Source organism: Nanorana parkeri, unplaced genomic scaffold (genome assembly GCF_000935625.1).
Source record: "Nanorana parkeri isolate BGI_ZX_2015 unplaced genomic scaffold, ASM93562v1 scaffold216, whole genome shotgun sequence".
NCBI lineage: Eukaryota > Metazoa > Chordata > Amphibia > Anura > Dicroglossidae > Nanorana > Nanorana parkeri.
In genome coordinates this window covers 1,337,711-1,358,421 of record NW_017306484.1, presented here as the reverse complement: position 1 = coordinate 1,358,421, position 20,711 = coordinate 1,337,711, and the positions used below count along the sequence as shown (strand labels likewise).

Sequence of the window (20,711 nt, the reverse complement as noted above, 5' to 3'; positions counted from 1 at the left end):
GAGCTTGCACCATCCCTGCTGTGCCCATTATGAGGAGCTTGCGCCATCCCTGTTGTGCCCATTATGAGGAGCTTGCACCATCCCTGCTGTGCCCATTATGAGGGACTCCCGCCATCCATGCTGTGCCCATTATGAGGAGCTTGCACCATCCCTGCTGTGCCCATTATGAGGAGCACCCGCCATCCCTTCCCTGCCGTGCCCATTATTAGTCTCTCCCATCATCCCTTCTGTGCCCATTATGAGGGTCTCCCGCCATCCCTGCTGTGCCCATTATGAGGGACTCCTGCCATCCCTGCTGTGCCCATTATGAGGGTCTCCCATTATCCCTTCTGGGTTTCTATTTATTTTATATTATAAAGTATGTGATGGGAGGAGCTGAGAACACACAAGGAGGATGGGGGGCGGAGACGCCCAGAACTCTCGGGATTACAGGTGCAGAGCCAGGAATGATGGGAGGAGCTTTCATTGTCACGATATTCTAATTATTCGAGTTTCACCTGTATATAAAAAGCCAGGTTCTGGCTCCGCCTGCATTAATATATGACTTTTGGGTGGACTGTTCCTTTAATATATTCCCAGTCATTTCTGTCATTATCCCCAGCCTCCTGTACATGTCATATAACACAGCGACACACCAGAGGAGCCGTAGTGATCTATTGCTGCCGGGGGGAGACATTATCTGATGATCTCTGAGGTGTGTCCTTGTGGAACACCCCTAAATAAAAAGCAGACCTCGGTCTTCTCAGTGACGATTGGTCGGTCGCGGTGCTCTGGGGTTTCCCGGGAGTTCTCAGGAATCGCTTCAAGAACAAAAAGTGAAAGGAAATGAAAAGTGGAAGCGCTGGTATGATAAGTGATGGTGTCATGGCGGAGGCGGCTGTGATGCTTAGCAGGTATCGTCCTACTGCCAGCACAGGGAATGTTCCTCTAAAACGTATGTAGGCGGAGCTTAGCAGGTATCGTCCTACTGCCAGCACAGGGAATGTTCCTCTAAAACGTATGTAGGCGGAGCTTAGCAGGTATCGTCCTACTGCCAGCACAGGGAATGTTCCGCTAAAACGTATGTAGGCGGAGCTTAGGAGGAAATGTCCTGCTGCCGGGACACAGGGACCCTTCCTGTAAAACATATGTAGGCGGAGTTTAAAGGAGAACTATAGGGTTAAGGCTTTTCCAAAACTAGCGTCCTCCCGTCACCCTAAGCTCAGTATACCGCGAGCTACAGCTCGCGGTATACTGAGACGCCGCAGATGAAGCGGATCCCGACAATTATGTCTAGATCCGCCCAGTTGTGTGAGCTAGCGAACGGCGGCATGTGTTCGCTCACCTCCCGATCTACTGAGCCGACCTGTGACAGTCTCATTGTCACAGGTCGGCTAGAACTATGAAGTGAGTGAAAAGCACACCTCATAGTTCTCCTTTAAGAGGAAACATCCTGCTGCCGGCACACAGGGACCCTTCCTCTAAAACTTATGTAGGCGGAGCTTAAGAGGAAACATCCTGCTGGCAGGACAAAGGGACCCTTCCTCTTAAATGTATGTAGACGGAGTTTAAGAGGAAACATCCTGCTGCCGGCACACAGGGACTCTTCCTCTAAAGCGTATGTAGGCGGAGTTTAAGAGGAAACGTCCTGCTGCCGGCACACAGGGACTCTTCCTCTAAAGCGTATGTAGGCGGAGCTTAAGAGGAAACGTCCGGCTGCTGACACACAGGGATCCTTCCTCTAAAGCGTATGTAGGCGGAGTTTAAGAGGAAACGTCCTGCTAGCAAGACAAAGGGACCCTTCCTCTAAAACTTATGTAGGCGGAGCTTAAGAGGAAACGTCCTGCTGCCGACACACAGGGACCCTTCCTCTAAAATGTATGTAGGCGGAGTTTAAGAGAAAACGTCCTGCTGCCGACACACAGGGACCCTTCCTCTAAAACTTATGTAGGCGGAGCTTAAGAGGAAACATCCTGCTGGCAGGACAGAGGGACCCTTCCTCTAAAACTTATGTAGGCGAAGCTTAAGAGGAAACGTCCTGCTGCCGACACACAGGGACCCTTCTAGTGCAACTGAAGCCAACATCCTTCGGGGGCTGTTACTCCCTTGATCAGGGCTTATAATGCAACTGAAGCCAACACACTTCAAGGGCTGTTACTCCCTTCATCAGGGCTGAAAGTGTAACTGAAGCCAACACACTTCGGAGGCTGTAACTCCCGTCATCAGGGCTCATAGTGCAACTAAAGCCAACATCCTTCTGGGCTGTAACTCCCTTCATCAGTGCTGAAAGTGTAACTGAAGCCAACACACTTCAAGGGCTGTAACTCCATACCTGACCTCCGTCCTCCCCTTCAGTCTTCTATCTGACCTCCGTCCTCCCCTTCAGTCTTCTATCTGACCTCCGTCCTCCCCTTCAGTCTTCTATCTGACCTCCGTCCTCCCCTTCAGTCTTCTATCTGACCTCCGGCCTCCCCTTCAGTCTTATATTGCAGGCATAGCCCGCCTGAGACCCCGCACAGCCAGGTCCCGGCTCTATCACCTTCTATGTGGTTGTGGATGGCGGGATATTTCAGCTCACAGCCCCCCTTTGGGATGAGAAGAGGAGACATTTAGGAGCCGGCAGTGTCGCCTCCTGAACGCCTGCCAACCGTAACTGGAGAATGCGTTCCGCCGCGGCGCCGCCCGTGTGAAACCTCTAACTGGCGGAGATGTGCGCTGTACTCCGCTACAATGATGTAATCGCCTTGTCTGCCCGGAGTTCACACCTCAACTCATGGCTGCGGGCTTCACAGGCCTGTGCGGCCTACAAGGCCTTGGGCCCGAGCACTTCCTGTTGTCATGGTTCCCCGTGTCCTGTCAGAAACAGGAAGAGCTCTGCGACCGTCCATTACATGCGGCGGAAAACCACTTCCTTATCATGCAGACGCAGGTAGCTGTGCGGCCCGGGGGAGGGGGGGGGGGCGGGCTGAAGATTTCCGTGGTTGAAGCTGAACTCCGGGCAAATATAGAAGTGACACAAAAGTAAACGCAGCTCTCTGGTCGCTGACACAAAAACAAAGATATTTTCATTATTTTAGAACTACAAGCCGCGTAGGGGCCCCAATATGACCCGGTGTCAGCCTATTGTACAGCAGAGCTCACATGGGGAGAGGAAGAAGCAGCACAAGGAGCCAATCAGTCAATGTGCTGACAAGGAGCATGCTGATAGGAGGAGAGAGCAGAGTGACAGAGAGAGGAGCTCAATACTGGGCTACTGGGGTGCAGGTCCAGGACAGCTTGGCCTCAGTGTTCATGTCCTAACAAGGCACTTACTGATGGGGAGGAGAGATCAGAGCGAGGAGCAAATCAGACTGCTGCTTCTCCCTTCACTGTCCAATCACAGGCTGGGGGAGGGACAAGACCCGTAAGTGTTAGTGAACTGCAGTAGAGAAAAATCAGGTGTCCTGCTCTGGTCTGGACTCAAATGGCTTCCTCTGATTGCACTGCACACTGGGAGCTTCTCAAAATGTGGATTAGAAGCTTCAGCAAGTCAGATAGAGCCGAGGACGCCCAGCATCATCTAGCCCTTCCACCCCTTTCATTTATTGGATTTCGGTTCTGTCAATCATGACGGCTCAGCATCACATGTGGGCGTCACCCAGGGCGCTCTGCATGCAAATACAGCCTGCCTAGCCACGCCCACTCCTCCGGACTGACACCTACCCATTAAGGCATTTTGATATTTGCATGACTCCTCCCAAGAGCCAGCCCACTGCTTACATCAGGGCTTTTGAGAGGAGTACTGAGGCAGGGTGCTGTGATGTTGTCAGGAAGCTATGTACAGCGCTCTCCCACCAGCCATGATCTGCCTGCGCACTGAAGTCTCCGTGTGGTGTGTTTTGTTGCAGTGGACCTCTCGGAGATCAAGGAGATTCGGCAGGGCAAGAACTGCAAAGACTTTGAGCGCGGGAAGGCCTCGCGCCTGAAGGACGAACGCTGCTTCACCATCTTCTACGGGAGCCAGTTTGTGCTGAACACACTCAGCTTAGAAGGTAAGCCGTACCATTGCCCCCCCCCCCCCCCCCAAACCACCGAGGGCCAATCCTTAAAGTGACAGTTGTCACCGGAACAGGAAGAAAGGGGAAATCTTCCCATGGGGACACCTGTTCCAGAGACAAGTAGAAATGTATTTCCTATTGCTTTGGAGCAGGTTTACTCCAGCTGTGGGGAAACTACAAATCCCTGCATGCCCCTGCTTCTGGGAGTCATGCCAGCCAGAGTCTTCCAATGCCTCATGGGACTTGTAGTTTCATAATAGCTGCAGTGCCAAGGTTATTTACTTCCTGTGCTCATCAGCTCCACCTAGTGGCCAATTTGCTGTATTACAAGATGACGTTCGAAAATGGTAAAAAGGTTATTTATTTCCTGTGCTTATCAGCTCCACCCAGTGGCCATAATGAGGTATTACAACGCGACATTTGAAAATGCATTCGACCTACAAAGAATATATAACAGGAACATTCATTTTGTGCATTCGTTCTCTCACAGAATGAACATCCGCAGAGATTTGCAGGGCCAATATCTCTGTGAATTGTTTATAAACAGACCCCATGAACTGGCAGGATCAAAACTGCAGCATGCATGAGTCAAAACAGAGAGACAAAGATATGAAAACAGATTCCAGAACTTTTTTTTATTTGAATCTTTTATCATTTGGGTCTTGCAGCGGACTCTGTGGAAGATGCAGAGCAATGGAAGGTCGGACTGAATATATTGCTTGAGGAGGTTAATAACGCCCCCACCCTGGCCATTATAGAGAGGTGAGTCCGGCTTTCTCCTTCGAATGTCTGCGATGTAATAAAGTTTTATCAGCAGATTTGGAACTTTCTTAATTTGTGAGCGGCTTTAGTGAAGCCTTTAGGCCCCATTCACATACGGGTGTAGCGGGAACGTGCGTGGCAGTGATGCACGTTCCCGCACCTTTGTTTCCTGTGTTTAGCGCGTGTCCCCATTGGGTCCCGGGACGAGCGCCAAATGTAGAGTTGCAAATTTGGCGACACACATTCTGTGTTTTTTTTCCCACGTGTCCCCGTTAGGGAGATTTGCCCTCTATATATCCTGGTGACCATTATCACTGAAAGATAATTGCAAATTTTGGGTTGTCACCAGAACAGGAATAGATGGGAAATCTTCCAATGGGGGCGCTACTTCTGCTGCAGTGGCGGAACTATCGCCATAGTGACTCAGGCGGCTGCTATAGGGCACAGGGGGGCCCGGCCAGGATGAGGAACAAAGGGGTCCCCCTGATGCCGTGCGGGCCACCTGGGTCGCTATAGCATTGCAGGCTGCTGGCTGTCATTGGCGGCTGTGAGGAGGATGTTCTGGTGACCAGGGATTTCCTTCTCTTTGGAGGGGTTTCCTCTAACTTCCTGTTGGGGCTTTCAGACAGGAAGTGACATGAAATTGAAATAAATGAACTTTGCACGATATTCTAATTATTCGAGTTTCACCTGTATATATATATATACTCCTATGAGCAGCAGGCTGACCCTGACACCCCGTCATTGTACTTTAAATAATTGCAGCACAAGTAGAGAGGGGAAGTATTGTTAATTATGCATCAGACCTGAATAACATCGCAAGCGATGACTCAGGAGAATGATCAAACCACAAAACCAGAAGAGAAGCTGCTGCACTTTGCTCAAGTGAACTTGCCAAGTGGGGTTCTCAACAGGCTAGCACGGGGGTGGTCAACCTCGGCCCTTCAGCTGTGGTGAGACTACCAATCCCAGATGCCTCTGGGGGTCATACCTGTGGGGTTCAGGTTTGTAATGCCTCATGGGACTTGTAGTTCCACAACTGATGGAGTGCCGAGGTTGCAACCTATGATGTTATGGGGCTGCTAGCTCCTTAGCAACCAAAGAAGCTGTGCAAAAATCTTTGACCCCCTCATACTGTAGGAGTGTTTCCTGACCACATAATATTCAGGTCACATAATAGGGTCAGTGCGTCCAAAATGGATACTTACAGTGCACAGGGACGGTGTTACAGGGCTTCCATGCTATTTATGGGAGAAGGATGGTCAGAGGAAAGGATGAGCTCAGGTTCCTCCGAAACCTGGACGGATTTCCTCCCGAACATGAAAGGAAGCTCCTTCCGTGCTGCCCAAACAGCTGCAGGCAGAGGATCCCCGCCCCCAGCTTGATGTAAACAAAGGGGCGGGATGCAGTGATGTCATTGACCTTATATGGCTTCATGCCTTTATATGGTATAAAACATTTACCTAATATGGTCATGTGGCCATATATGGAAAATTATGTCAGCACAACCATCCCGCCCCTTTGTTTACATGCAGTTGCGGGGTGGGTAATGCCCATGCCGCAGCTGATTAGGGCCCATGGCACTTCCTTGTCCGGAGGAGCTCAGGTTCGGACCGGGTTTGAGCTCAGCTCTAGTCAGAGGGGCAGGGAGTTGTTAACCTCATTACAAGTCCTCTTTAAAGCAGACCTGTGCTTTGCCCGTGCAAGACAAAATAACAGGTTTACTTAATTCCTTGCCACCCGGCAGCCCTGTAAAGGGATCTTATCGCCGGGCGCTAAAGGTGGGCTTCCCAATCATGTGATCGATGTGATTGCCTGTCACATGATCGGGAGCCTATCCGAGCTGAAGAACGGGACTGTTTGGGAAGCTGCTGCCTGTACTAACCAATCAGATTTCATTTTTCCTTGGTGAGAGTTAAAGTCGATGGGTTGCCATGGCGACAGCCCTATTTTCCCAATACTGCGGTTCTGATAAACTAGCCGTGACACATCATGCTGTCCGCTATGCCGTTATGTAGGTCCAGGTGTACCAGGGCTGCACATGACTGAACCCATTCTCCTGTTTATTCACAGTTGGCTGAGGAAGCAGATCTACTCGGTGGACCAGACAAGGAGGAACTGGTAAGGCGGCATTCTTGCTCTATGTCACATTCCTGGAGCCAGTCATGTCTGCTCTGGGGCTCTTCCCGACCTTGATGGTAAAACACGTTCTCAGAGAAGACCTCGGGGCCAAACAGGCAGCGATCCGAGGCGGAGAGGTGTTTGCCTATCTCTGCCTTTGTTGTCATAAGAAGCAACGACTGACAAATAACTGGGCCCGCTGGCATGAACCGTAGCAAACAGTACCCCGCTCCTGTGTGTGTGTGTGTGATACTAACTAACCATTATACACAATGGGGGGGAATGTATCAAAACTGGAGCAGACAGAATCTGGAGCAGTTGCCTATGGCAACCAATCAGCTTCTCTCTTCAGTTTGTCCAGTTAAGGTTGGAAAATGAAAGACAGAAGCTGATTGGTTGCCAATCACCCCCCAACTGATGCAGAATATAATGCTTGCCTTTCTAGGGCGGGGTTAGACAAAGTCTGGCCCTCCAGCTGCGGTGAAACTAAAAATCCCATCATGCCTCTACCTCTGGGAGTCATGTCTGTGGCTGTCAGAGTCTTGCAATGCCTTATGGGACTTGTAGTTCCACCACAGCTAAAAGGCCAAATTTTGGCTACCCCTGTTCTAGTGGATGAGGTACGCAGAGGAATACTTACCTTAATACAAGCTCCTGCAGAATTCCTTCCAACTAGTTGTGAATGGTAATGAGCCGAGTTCAGTCTGCTTGGTTGAACCCAGTCAGAAATCCGGGTTCGTTGAACAGAACCTAGGGCCGCCGGTGTCCTAGCAACTCACTGCCTGTTCAGCATTGCGGTCATCGGAAGGCTTGCGATGATCGAGAGTGCGATCTGCCTGTCCAAGATAGGCAGATCGTACGTTTTTTTAAAACTAAAGTCTTGCGATGGTTGTAGAGTGTTTGGCCACCTTTAGAGGGACAGCATTTGCTAGTAAGCTAGCAGCTGGGCCACACAATGTCACTGGTTGTTAGGATGCTAGCGGCTGGGCCGCACAGTGTCAGTGGTTGCTAGGATGCTAGCGGCTGGACCCCAGAGTGTCACTAGTTGCTAGAATGCTAGCATCTGGGCTGCACAGTGTCACTAGTTGCTAGGATGCTAGCCGCTGGGCCGCAGAGTGTCACTAGTTGCTAGGATGCTAGTCGCTGGGCCGCAGAGTGTCAGTGGTTGCTAGGATGCTGGCAGCTGGGCCGCAGAGTGTCAGTGGTTGCTAGGATGCTGGCAGCTGGGCTGCACAGTGTCACTAGTTGCTTGGATGCTAGCTGCTGGGCTGCACAGTGTCATTGGTAGCTAGGACACAGACGGGCACACCATAACACTTATGCCCTAGCATCCAATAATGTTGTGTGAGTCGCACAGCATCATTTATTTGTTAAGATGCTGTCAGCCCCACAGCATCATGGTGCGCCCACCTGCGTCCTAGCAACCAATGACTCTGTGCAGCCCAGCCGCTAGCATCCTAGCAACCTGTCTAGGAATGCCTACTTCTGCACACTGACATCCATCCATCAAGGCATTATGATATTTGCATAACTCCTCAAAAGATCTAGTCCACTGCTTGTATCTAGGCTGAGGGCTCTTGGGAGGAGGACTAAGTCAGGGTGCTGTGATGTGTTCTTCTGATAACCTTCTGATATGGTGGTGGGGAGGGGGGCGGGGGACAGAAAGGCAAAATATAAGCAGATTAAACTTCAGCTATAACTTTCTCCTGCATATTTATCAGCACGGAATATCTGTCTTTACCCTGAGGACTGGCAGCCAATTGTTTTGCTCTGCCACATTGGTAAAAAAACAAAAATGGCCATTCATCTGTCAGTACATTGCGTGCTGGAAGTCTGGAGCCCGGGGAAGCGGCTATAGAAAACACAGGATGTGCCATTCTTATACAGGCAAACTTCTCAGGGGCTGACAATGTTTTATAGTTGTGTTTTTTTTTTATTTCAGGAAATAACATTATGCCCATTCAGCTCTATTAATAAAAAGGAACAGCTGCGAATATATTGTGCAATAATGGTGAACATCACACAGATATTCAAAACTTTTAACATCTTTAAAAATAAAAAATGTTTTAAAAACGTAATTCCTCAGTCATACCTGGCGATCCCGCAACTTCCTCCTACGTGACAGCGCTGTTTGGTCTGACGTTGTCACACGAGGGTGGGAGAGAGTCTTCAGCCCCAGCCAATCAGCATCGAGCCAGCCAAACAGCATGGAGCCGGCTTCCTGGACAATAAGGAAGTCGGTCGGCGGGTAATGACTCACCTCCTGGTTTCCTGATTGGCCGGGAAGCCGACTCCATGCTAATTGGCAGGAATATACATCAGTCCCGGCCAATCAGAATCGAGGCGGCCAAACAGCATGTAGCCAGCTTTCCGCGCAATCAAGAAGCCTGAATGCCGGGGAAGCCAGCTCCATGCCAGCGGAAGTACCGGTATCGCTACTCGGTATCGACGAGTACCGAAAGATGCTGCCCTATCTGTATCTTTGATTCAATATTTAATATGTGAACAAGCAAGCTTGTAAAACTATGAACATCTTGTTAGATACGAAGTACGATAAAGAACTGATGCTTACTTCTCCTAGGAGGTCTAATATGTCTTATTAGCCTCCTTGACCTGGTAATGTCGGTGTGTTTGCTGTCTAACTGAGGGGTATGCTCTTTTACATGAGTGTAGCCACTTGATAGGAAGGTCACTCCATTACAGTAGGATGGAATAGGAATGAAGATTGAAAGCTTGAAATGTAAGAGGGCTATGGGTCAATATCTTAGTCTCACAGATGTGTAAACACTGGACTAGTGACTCAATATCTTTCATTCCAGTGACTATTCAGTCACTGAAAATTATTTGTGGATATCATCTCTCAAATAATACAATCTAATGTTTATTTCAAGATAAAATCTGCCTCCTCTCCCTCTTATATTGCAGCCTAACCAAGCTCCTTACATACTGTCAAACCACTGAACAATATTTGTGGCTTTTGTCTCTCTGATACTACACTCTGATTTTTATTGCAAGATGAAAAATTTGCCTTGTCTCTCCTTCTTATTTCTTGGCATAACCAAGCTGCTTACATACTGCACAAGCACTGAACAATATTTGTGGCTATTGTCTCTCTGATACTACACTCTGATTTTTATTGGAAGATGAAAACCTGCCTTGTCACTCCCCCTTATTTTTTGGCCTAACCAAGCTGCTTACATACTGTCTAACTACTGAACAATATGTGGCTTTTGTCTCTCTGATACTACACTCTGATTTCTATTGATAGATAAAAACCTGCCTTGTCTTTCCTTATTTTTTTGGCCTAACCAAGCTGCTTACATACTGCACAACTACTGAGCAATATTTACAATAAAGGACCCTCTCCCTACTCTTTGGTATTTTTTAACCTTTTTTTGGCTTTGTCCTTTCATGGCAGTGCCCAGCTCCCTATGGACCATGCCTAGCTCCCCCTTAACAGTGCCCAGCTCCTCATGCCCATGTCCAGTTTTCTGTAGTTGTGCCCAGCCCCCCATAGCAGTGGCCAGCTCCATATGGCCATGCCCAGCTCCATATGGCCATGCCCAGCCCCCTATGGTCATACCTATCTCCCCATGCCCTTTTTTTTTTTTTTTTTACAATAGCTTGCCTACAAACTTTCATTGAAAATGGCTAAACTTTAGTATCAAGATTCTCCCTCCATAGGCTTTGCTGCTAAATTTGGATTTTGCAGATTTCAAGCAGAGTTTGAGGAACCCCCAGAGATTTGAACCCCTTCCGATTCACTCATTCCCATTCTCCTCTAATAATTTCCAGAGACTTTTTCCATTTATTTATTCACAAATGTTGTTAAAGCTTCTTTTCCATTAACCACTTAAGAAAACAATGTAATTTGGGTTTACTGACTCGGCAATCAGTGACTTATTTATGACACGCTGGCAGAATGAGGTGTAGCCCGGAGCCAAATTTTATTCATGCACTGACAGTGGTAGGTAACTCTGCGACTGAGCACAGACCAGTAAAAACTAGGGCACATCTTCATTACCTTGTCTCCATTCCTCCGCCAGTCTTTTTATATCAGCCAGAATGCTGCGATACATGGATGGGAAGAAAGGTCACACGCCGAGACTGGAAAACAATAACTGCGTCTCGGTATAGTAGAGTGCATGAACGCAGCGCGCCGAAACAGACGTCTTATTATGGCACGCACAAATCACAGTTTATGCACTTTGCTAGGTACTTTTCTGCCACTTTCAAGGTACTTTTTAGCCATGAGGCTTAGAATAATATCCCCTATTAATCAGGAATACTGTTCCTGCCTACGCTGCTACACACCGGGTAAAACAGACTTTGGGAGCCAGACTGAAAGCATTTTTAATATCTTTTATGGAGTGATTGAGCAGTGATGTGCACCTCGCTGTAAGCAGTGAATAGGGGTGAGCGAATCTTCCCGGGTTCAACTTGCGGGCGGTTTTGCAAAATGTCCTCAACATTTTTCATTGAAGCCTACGACTTGGGGGGAATCTTGATATTCAATTAGTAAAAAATGATGCATAAGAAGCCAAGCACGGACATGGGAAACAGGGGCATCCCGAGGCTGGGTGTCACCTGGAGCAGAGACCGGGCGACACCCGGCCATGACGTCATCGCGCACGCACGTGATGTTGCCGCACGCATGCGCAACGATGTCGTTGCGCTCGAGCGGCTGTCTTATTGACGCCTGGCGGCGGCCATCCTGGTGATGGACGCCGGCAGAGAGAGGAGGGGACGTTCACCCGGCGGGATTAGGTATGCAGCCGGGTCCCCTCCTCTCTATTGACACTGCAGGGCTCTCAATCCGTGACCGAGTGCCGGACTTTTCATAGGGGGGGCACACCAAAATGACTATCAGTCATTTTGGTGTCACCCCTCCAAAGGTGGCACATTGGGTGCGGGCTGCACCCCCCTTGTGACACCACTGATGGGAAACCAATGCCAAGAAGGAGTTGTAAAGTGGCAGCATATCCTCTCCTGTTATGACATCAGCATTGTAATAGGAATACATACTGGAGTTGTGTCTGAAAACAACTTCCTGGATCCCCAGTGTGCTTTGCATCTCTTTCCCTGCTGCTTGATATGATGCAATCTCCATTTATCAAGAATTCATACTGTATCCCATCATGCATTGCTTCCAGCAAGCAATGAAAATGTTACATTGATCAGACACTGAGTTGTAGTTCAGAAGGCAGGCTCTGTGAGTAGCCCCTTCCACAGCTCTGCTCTGTTCTTCTGCATCCTCTGTCTTCTTTCTTTGGTCATCGGTGACCACTGGTTATATAACCATTTTTTGGGGGTTCAGCTTTAAAGGAAGTGAAATACAATACTTGGCCAATTGTGACCTCCCTCTGGCTGCCTTTGGTCTCAATGTAGTGAGTGAATTAAAGGAGAACTATGGGGTCAGTGTTTTTCCCCATAGTTCTCCTTAGGGTAACGGTAGGACACAAACTAGCGTCCTCCCGTTACCCTAAGCTCAGTATACCGCGAGCTACAGCTCGCGGTATACTGAGACGCCGCAGCCGGAGCGGATCCCGACGTAGATGACGGGATCCGCCCAGCTGCGTGAGTGACAGCTGGCTCTGCCTATCTAGAGGCAGAGCCAGCTGTACCCGCCCCCTCCACCGTCCGTTCCGCCAGTCAGCGCTGGCAGATCGGAGCAGGGAGAGGGGAATCCAGCCCCTCCCCCTGTCACGGCAGAGAGCCGTGACAGGATCGAGAGGTGAGCGAACCTGGTATGTGTTCGCTCACCTCCCGATCTACTGAGCCGACCTGTGACAGTCTCATTGTCACAGGTCGGCTAGAACTATGAGGTGAGTGGAAATCACTCATGTCATAGTTCTCCTTTAACTATAAAAAGCATGCAGCAAGTGAGGACAGGGGAAAACCAACACTCCTGAGCTGCCTACTTGTTCCAGATCACTGCAGTGGCACACAAAGCATTGAAGTCTCTGGATCAATATAACCATTTTATGGGTTTGGCTTTAAAGTGAACCTCTGGCAAGATAATATCTTACCAATGCTGACCTCCTGCTGGCTGCTTTTGGTCTCAGTGCATTGATCAATGAACTAGAATAAACATGCAGTAAAGTGGACAGAGGAAAGCAAAACTCCTGATTTCAGGTCATTGACTTAACAAAAAAGTTTTGAAGCCTCTGGATTAATATAACAGCAAGCCAACTAGTCCAGCAGTGGCAGCAGATGTTCTTTCTTTAATTTAGACCAGTGGTATAACTATAGCTATAGCAGTCTAGGCAGCTGCTATGGGGCCTGGGGGTGGAAGGGGGCCCATTAGGTTGTTGAGGCAAATTAAGAATATGTGAAGTTAATACAGTACACTATGATTAAGGGTTGGACTGGTTGCAATTGACAACAACTCCCCTTTAAAGTCTACAGACGACTTCAGATACACAAGGAGTCTTTGGAGTCTTGGCATCATTACGCAAAGCTCAAAGACAGGTCATCAGGGCCCCCCCATCACATTTTTGGGGCCCTGTAATCTGTAGTTACAGCCCTGATTTGGACGTTGGACTCCTAATAACAAATGTGTCTTTTCCTTTCCCAGCATTAGTACACGAGAACTGAAGACCATCCTTCCACAGATCAACTTCAAAGTCAGCAGCGTGAAGTCCCTTAAGGACAAGATCCTGGTAAATACGATGATGTGATCTGATCTGAGCCAGTATTTGAGTTTTGAACAGATGCCGGTGAACTGGAGACTAGAAATGTTTCTTTTATCCCTTATCCCTTTTAGATGCCTTCCCCATGGTACACACAAAATGTACTTTATATTTCGTTATTGAGAACTCTGACCTTGTTTTGGGCTGATGTCACACGGGTGACTGTTCCCTGAGTTAAACATTGGAATGCGGGAGAGCATTCCACTCACTTTCTGGAGAATACAATGTGCTTGGGCATGATTGGATGATGGAAGTCAGCAAGGCTTCACTTCATTCACTAAGCTAAGGGGAATTCCCTTAAACAGTGAACAACCTGTGCACCTTTAGTAAGGCAACCCCATGACAAGGGCATTGTATACACCTCCTAATGGTCCAATAACCCCCCCAACAACTCAAATCAGATAATAACCTTTTGTTAATGAATGACATGACACTGGTCTTGGATTTTTAGTGGCCACATAAGCCATTTTATTATTTAGTGCCAAAGCCAAATTAACAATTTTAACAAATTAACTGACCGCTGGAGATAAGGTCCTTGATGTGATATCCAGCACCAAAATACCCAGTATCTGCCCACACAGCCTCAAGCTGCACAACACCGCCTCGGTGACTTGTGATCTAACATCAGATACTAAGTAACTAATGATGGACCCGTTAAGACAGGGATGCCATACCAAAGACGGCTCCCCACTGTCACTTAAAGGAGAACTATGGGGTTAGGGCTTTTCCACATAGTTCTCCTTAGGGGAACGGGAGGACACAAACTAGCATCCTCCCGTCACCCTAAGCTCAGTATACCGCGAGCTATAGCTTGCGGTATACCGAGACGCCGCAGTATACCACGAGCGACAGCTCGCGGTATACTGAGACGCCGCAGCTGAAGCGGATCCCGACAATTATGTCTGGATCCGCCCAGCTGAGTGACAGCTGGCTCTGCCTATCTAGAGGCAGAGCCAGCTGTACACGCCCCCTCCCCCGTCCATTCCGCCAGTCAGCGCTGGAGGATCGGAGCGGGGAGGGGGGAATCCAGTCCCTCCCCTGTCACGGCAGAGAGCCGTGACAGGATCGAGAAGTGAGCGAACGCCGGTATGTGTTCGCTCACTTCCCAATCTACTAAGCCGACCTGTGACAGTCTCATTGTCACAGGTCGGCTAGAACTATGGGGATGAGTGAAAAGCACTCACCTCATAGTTCTCCTTTAAACATCAAGGGAATATGTTGCACCTCAAGGACCCTAATACCCTGACCGGCTGCAGTGACAAGAAAACAGGAAAAAACAGATAGAAAAAAAAAAGGACAAAAGTAGCCAAGAAGGTAGAAAACAAGAGAAGAGCGCAAAGGCAACAAAAAACAAATATGGCAAACAGGGTGGGAGGGCATGAAGCTGTTTCCATGCTTGGACCCCACAGAGACTGGAACTTTCCTTCCCAGGGAGCCACCTATACCCCACCTCTCAGCACCCTGACCAATCAGGTAAGCGATCCCACCCAAACACACCATGATCGATAACAATTTAACCCTCACTAAACCCAGTTAGCCTCTCCAAGACCCTGTCATGTTGGCCTTACACAGACGCCTCCGTCTGCTCTTCCAGGCCTGACTGAGAGTCTGAAGGCAACCAGCTTCTGCTGCCTCTCTCTAATGAAAACGGCTAATGTTCTGTGAAACCATTGTCATGGATGAACTCTGTATTACAATGTTATCCGTCAAATATTTCATCCAAATAATAAAATTAAGATATAACTGTTAGTTAAACAAAAAAAAAAATCAAAATTAAAAAAAAATTGAACCTAAACAATTAAAGTTTACCTTCTCAAGACCAATTTTTGGTTGATATAAGTAGCCGTCACCTATAATACAATAGCAGGTTATCCAATAAGTCCTCATTACACATTCAAGGCTTGTTTCTCTTCTCATACTACAAGGAGGTAACCTATTTCATATTTTGTTTGCAGGAGATCGGGATCCCCAAGGAGGACCTCAGTTTTGAACATTTACATTCTTTTTACAAAAATATGATGTTTGACCAGCAAAAGTCAGTAAGTTTCTATACACTGTCATTGCTTGCTGAAAAAGAGAGTTTTCCTTACCGATGATATGGATAGCTCATAGTCAAGGCTGGGTTTACCTTAAAAGGAGAACTATGAGGTGAATGCTTTTCACTCACCTCATAGTTCTAGCCGACCTGTGACAATGAGACTGTCACAGGTCGGCTCAGTAGATCGGGAAGTGAGCGAACACATACCGGTATTTGCTTACTTCTCGGTCCTGTCACGGCAGAGAGGGGCTGGATTCCACCCTCCCCGATCCACCAGCGCTGACTGGCGGAACGGACGGGGAGGGGGCGGGTACAGCTGGCTCTGCCTCTAGATAGGCAGAGGCAGCTGGGCGGATCTCGACAATCGATGTCGGGATCCGCTCCGGCTGCGGCGTCTCGTCCCTTAGGAGAACTATGGGGAAAAGCCCTGACAACATAGTTCTCCTTTAATGGCACTCATGGGCCTATAACTAGGGCACCAACGTAAGATGAGGCAATGTCAAAATGTACAAATTGTGACAACTGTTTATTCTCTTCTCCTCAAGGTTGGACATTTGTGGTTACATTTAACAAAGTTCTAATGTAGGGGTGAGGGGGTGCAGGGGATGTTGAGAGGAGTCAGAAGTCTTGGTAGAGCAGAGGAAACATTGAACCATCTTTCCTTTCTAGTATATGATGGTCTGTACAGTTGAAAAGTATAGTTAGTGGACACCGAACCGTCACACCTTGTCAGGAGGTAATCGTCGGCCTGGGCCGGGAAGCGGAACCCACTGGCAGGAACGGGCCGTAGTCCGAGAGCGAGGTACAAAAATGGGCAATCCAAGCTCGAAGTCAAAGTCCAGTCCGGGTTGAGGCAGACAGCGGGGTTCAAGAACGGGAAGGCAGGCCAAAGAGTCAGCTACAGGAAGTCAGACGAGGGGTTAGGAAATAGCAGCAGCAGCAAACACAGGAGGCTAGGCGATGCACCATATAGGTAGAATAACTCAGCAATGAGCCAGGGCTCTGACTGGGCTTTTATACCCAGTGGGGAACTAAGACCACCCCCTGGTTGCCGAGTTTTTCCATCCAGGAGCCAATGGCAAGAGAAAGGCAGAGGATGTGTGCTGAGAACTTCCCCCAGCAAGGCCCACACCTGACACCAGTAATGGGTGCAGGCGCACTACGCCTGTCCGCCGCTCGTGCGCACCCGCAACCCTGGCACCAGGAGTCCAGCCAGGAAGGAGAACCCGTGCCCTCTGCCGCACAAGGCAACCCTGAGGAGTAGTAAGACCCCATGTAAACTGACACACCTATATGAATTTGTTGGACAACCCATTCTGACTCCTCTCTACATCCCCTGCACCCCCTTGCCTCACCAGTTGAATTCAGCCACAAATGTGCAGACGTGGCCATACGAGGGAAACAAAAAAAAAAGAAAATGGTATTACAATGTGTACATTTTGAGGTTTGATTTCCCCCCATCTGTTCTTACCCCCTTACAGCTCCTTCTTCCTCCCTGTAGTCACCATGACATTATAAGTACCTAACACCATCATCTGTTCTTCTCTTCTTCAGATTCTGGATGAATTCAAAAAAGATTCCTCAGTATTTATCTTGGGGTAAGAGATTATGTTTCATATATAAGACACATCTGCTGGGAAGGAATGTGGAGTCCAGTCCACTGTCATGTGACATTCTGCAGTATTCCCTTTTGCTCCTTATGTATATGCTGGTCATGATATCACTAAAATTGAAAGACAATCCCAAATTTCAGGTTGTCAGCAGAACAGGAATAGAGAAATCTTTCACTGGGGACACTAGTTCTGGTGGCCTGTTCCTGTTGTGGCTATCAGACAGGAAGTGAAGGAAAATCTCCTTGATGGGACACAGAGCAAAAAAAAGCTGACCGGATATAACCCGCCCTTGCTGTATCCATAACTAAAAAAAAGTTCTTCAATACATATGTAAAGCAGACATTTTATATAAATGTGTATATAATATATAAAATGTATATCTCATATACACTATATTGCCAAAAGTATTAGGACGCCGTCCTTTACACGCATATGAACTCTAATGGCATCCCAGTCTAAGTCCGTAGGGTTCAATATTGAGTTGGCTGCACCCTTTGCAGCTATAACAGCTTCACCTCTTCTGGGAAGGCGTCCACAAGGTTTAGGAGTGTGTCTATGGGAATGTTTGACCATTTGTGAGGTCAGGTACTGATGTTGAACGAGAAGGCCGGGCTCGCAGTCTCTAATTCATCCTAAAGGTGTTCTATCGGGTTGAGGTCAGGACTCTGTGCAGGCCAGTCAAGTTCCTCCACCCGAAACTCGCTTATCCATGTCTTTATGGACCTTGCTTTGTGCATTGGTGCACAGACATGTTGGAACAGGAAGGGGCCACCCCCAAACTGTTCCCACAAAGTTGGGAGCATGAAATTGTCCAAAATGTCTTGGTATGCTGATGCCTTAAGAGTTCCCTTAACTGGAACTAAGGGGCCAAGCCCAACCCCCGAAAACAACCCTCCTCCCCCCGTTTGACGTCCCCGCTGTGTTTTTTTTTTCTTTTTCAGCAACGTGGATCGCTCCAACGCTTCCGCGGTCCATTTACACGACTTTCAAAGGTTCCTGCTGCACGAGCAACAGGTGAGCGGAATTGAGTTGCTTCGTGTCTTGCTTCCAGAGCGCCATAATCCCGCATTCCAATTAAGGCGTCGTGCTGGGATTACGCGCGCCTCTGTGATCTGGGGAGCTGGAGGCTTTTAGAAGCCAAGGATTCCGAGTGAATCTTATTAGCTGACGGTGGATAAAATCAGAGAATGAATACAATTCCTGTCCCGGGCGACACAGAGGTAGCGGGGAGGGGGGACTGATGTGCTTTAATAGACTGCAAGAAAGGTTTAAAGGGGATGCCTGTAAATTCTTTTTGGTTTTAATTTAGACCCCTCCGGTTGCCTCATATGCATGTGTTAAAGCCCATCTGAAAAGGCAGGTTCAATGCCTTTATAGCTGAAGTTTAATCAGCTTTTATTTAGTCTTCCCTGGTTCCTCCTTCATCGGCATGCTAATGGAATTTGGACCTGGTGATGTCATCACTGGTGGGAGGGGCCAGCAGGATGCTGCACATAGCTTCCTAAAAACACCACAGCACCCTGCCTGGTGCAAGCAGTGGGCTGGCTCTTAGGAGGAGCTATGCAAATATCAAAATACCTTAATGGGTCTTATTCTGGAGTGGGTGTTTCTTGGCTTGTACACTGCGCTCACACCTAGGTGTTCTATGATCATGCGGCAAATGCGCGTCAAGCTTATTAATGGCACCCCATATGCAGCTGGGAAGTCAAGTGTTTTTTACTCATGTTCATGCACATTAAAGCACGCACAAAACACGCAGAAAAAAAAAAAAGCAGGACACCTGTAGCAGAATCCGCTACATGAGCTACTTTTCCACGTTTGTTGCGCACGTGGCGCCCATTGCGACGCGCAGCACACGTGGAAAAAAATACCACACACGAGTGTCCAACTTTTCATAGGGAATGACACCAAAATGACCGTCACTCCTCCAATGGTGTCACCCAGGCAACCCCCTAGTGACGCCACTGCACGCATGTGTTCTGGTATGCCTGGGGACTAACAGGTAGAAAAGGGAGTCCCCGTGCACACCTTTGCGTCGTGTGAACATTGCCCAAAACATGCGCCTTGACGTACGTTTACACAACGTGTTCAAAATGTGCCTCGGGCTTGCAGTGCCATTACTTGTTAATGGCACCCCAAACAGCGCCAGGAAAATACGCCTGTTTCCCACATATTTGCACACATTGCAAACACGGGACGCTGCAGCACAATTTGTTACACGAGCTTTTCTACCGAGTTAATCGCGTGGTTGCGGCTCCCATTGAGATCAATAAGGATGTGCGGGAAAAAAACGCTTAATGCTTATTCCTGGTACGCCTAGGTGTGAACAAGACTAACTGGTGGGAAGGGGATCTAAATCCCCATTCACATTTGAACGCATGCCAAAGCGCATGTTTTGATATGCGTTCACGCAACACGTGCATTGCGCTCGCAGTGCCATGACTTGTTAATGGCACCCCAAACGCGGCTGATAAAACCTGCTTTTTTGTCATGTTCGTGAACGTCCGGGAAAACAACACAGATGCTGGCAGCTGAAAATACTGCGTGGGCTACCTTGCCGTGTTTGCCGCACGTGCGGCACCTATTGAACTCAATGGGCGGCAGATGTGCCAAAAAAAAAAACCGCACACAAACACGGGTTCCTGTTTGTGAGCGTTTCCGCATCGCCGAATGTGAATGGGGGCTAAAAAAGTGCCCCATCCTCAGGGCTTTCATCAGCCCCCTTGACCACATACAGGAGATCAGACTAGACATGTGCAATTCGTTTAGCTCTGAATCAAAAAATCAGATTTGTTTTTCGGTTTAATACGTCCAAATGGGTCTGAAAACGATTTCATTACGGCAACATGGGAGCCTTACATGAGCCATATACATATATTACTAAAGCTGAGGCTCCCAGACCCGAATGGCATTCGGGATCTAAATAATTGAATTGCATTGGGGAGTTCTCGAAACCCATTCGGGTCTTGGATCCACAGCTTTAGTAATATATGTATATGGCTCCCAGACCCGAATGGCATTCGTTAGCTCCCGAATGCTATTCAGAAATTCAGATCCCGAATGCCATTCGGGTCAAGGAGATCCAGCTTTAGTATTAATATCTGTATTTGGTTTTCTGTGGTATTCGCAACGAATATTCGTTCGTAAACTCATCCGAAACTAATAAAAATTAGTCCGAATCCAAAATCCGAATCCCGATATAACTAAATATCCGAAGTGAACCAAATTTTTCCGCATCTCATGTGTCTACAGCAGACGTACCATCCTGCTCCCCAAGCCCCACTGGCGCCTCCTGCTGGCCGTCCTTTGCATCACAGCCTTGTGCCGCACACTTCCCTGCGCACGTTGCAGAACTCTGTTATTATGTAACTCTTCTATTGTGACAAATGTTTGTTCTTCTGATGAAGCAAGAAACAAAAGGCAGCATGTAAATGACAGAGCAGTGACTGGCAGGCGAAGGGAAGCGGTT

General features: G+C 48.3%; 1 protein-coding gene across 1 annotated transcript in view; it reads left to right on the top strand.

The window, feature by feature from the left end:
• PLCG2 (phospholipase C gamma 2) overlaps nt 1-20,711 on the top strand; it is a 100,374-nt gene that overhangs the window by 24,781 nt on the left and 54,882 nt on the right. The window contains exons 3-9 of the mRNA XM_018555893.1: nt 3,867-4,010; nt 4,685-4,778; nt 6,852-6,899; nt 13,477-13,561; nt 15,547-15,630; nt 17,184-17,227; nt 18,184-18,256. Coding sequence (XP_018411395.1) covers nt 3,867-4,010; nt 4,685-4,778; nt 6,852-6,899; nt 13,477-13,561; nt 15,547-15,630; nt 17,184-17,227; nt 18,184-18,256 — 572 coding nt within the window. The remainder of the gene's footprint in view (nt 1-3,866; nt 4,011-4,684; nt 4,779-6,851; nt 6,900-13,476; nt 13,562-15,546; nt 15,631-17,183; nt 17,228-18,183; nt 18,257-20,711) is intronic.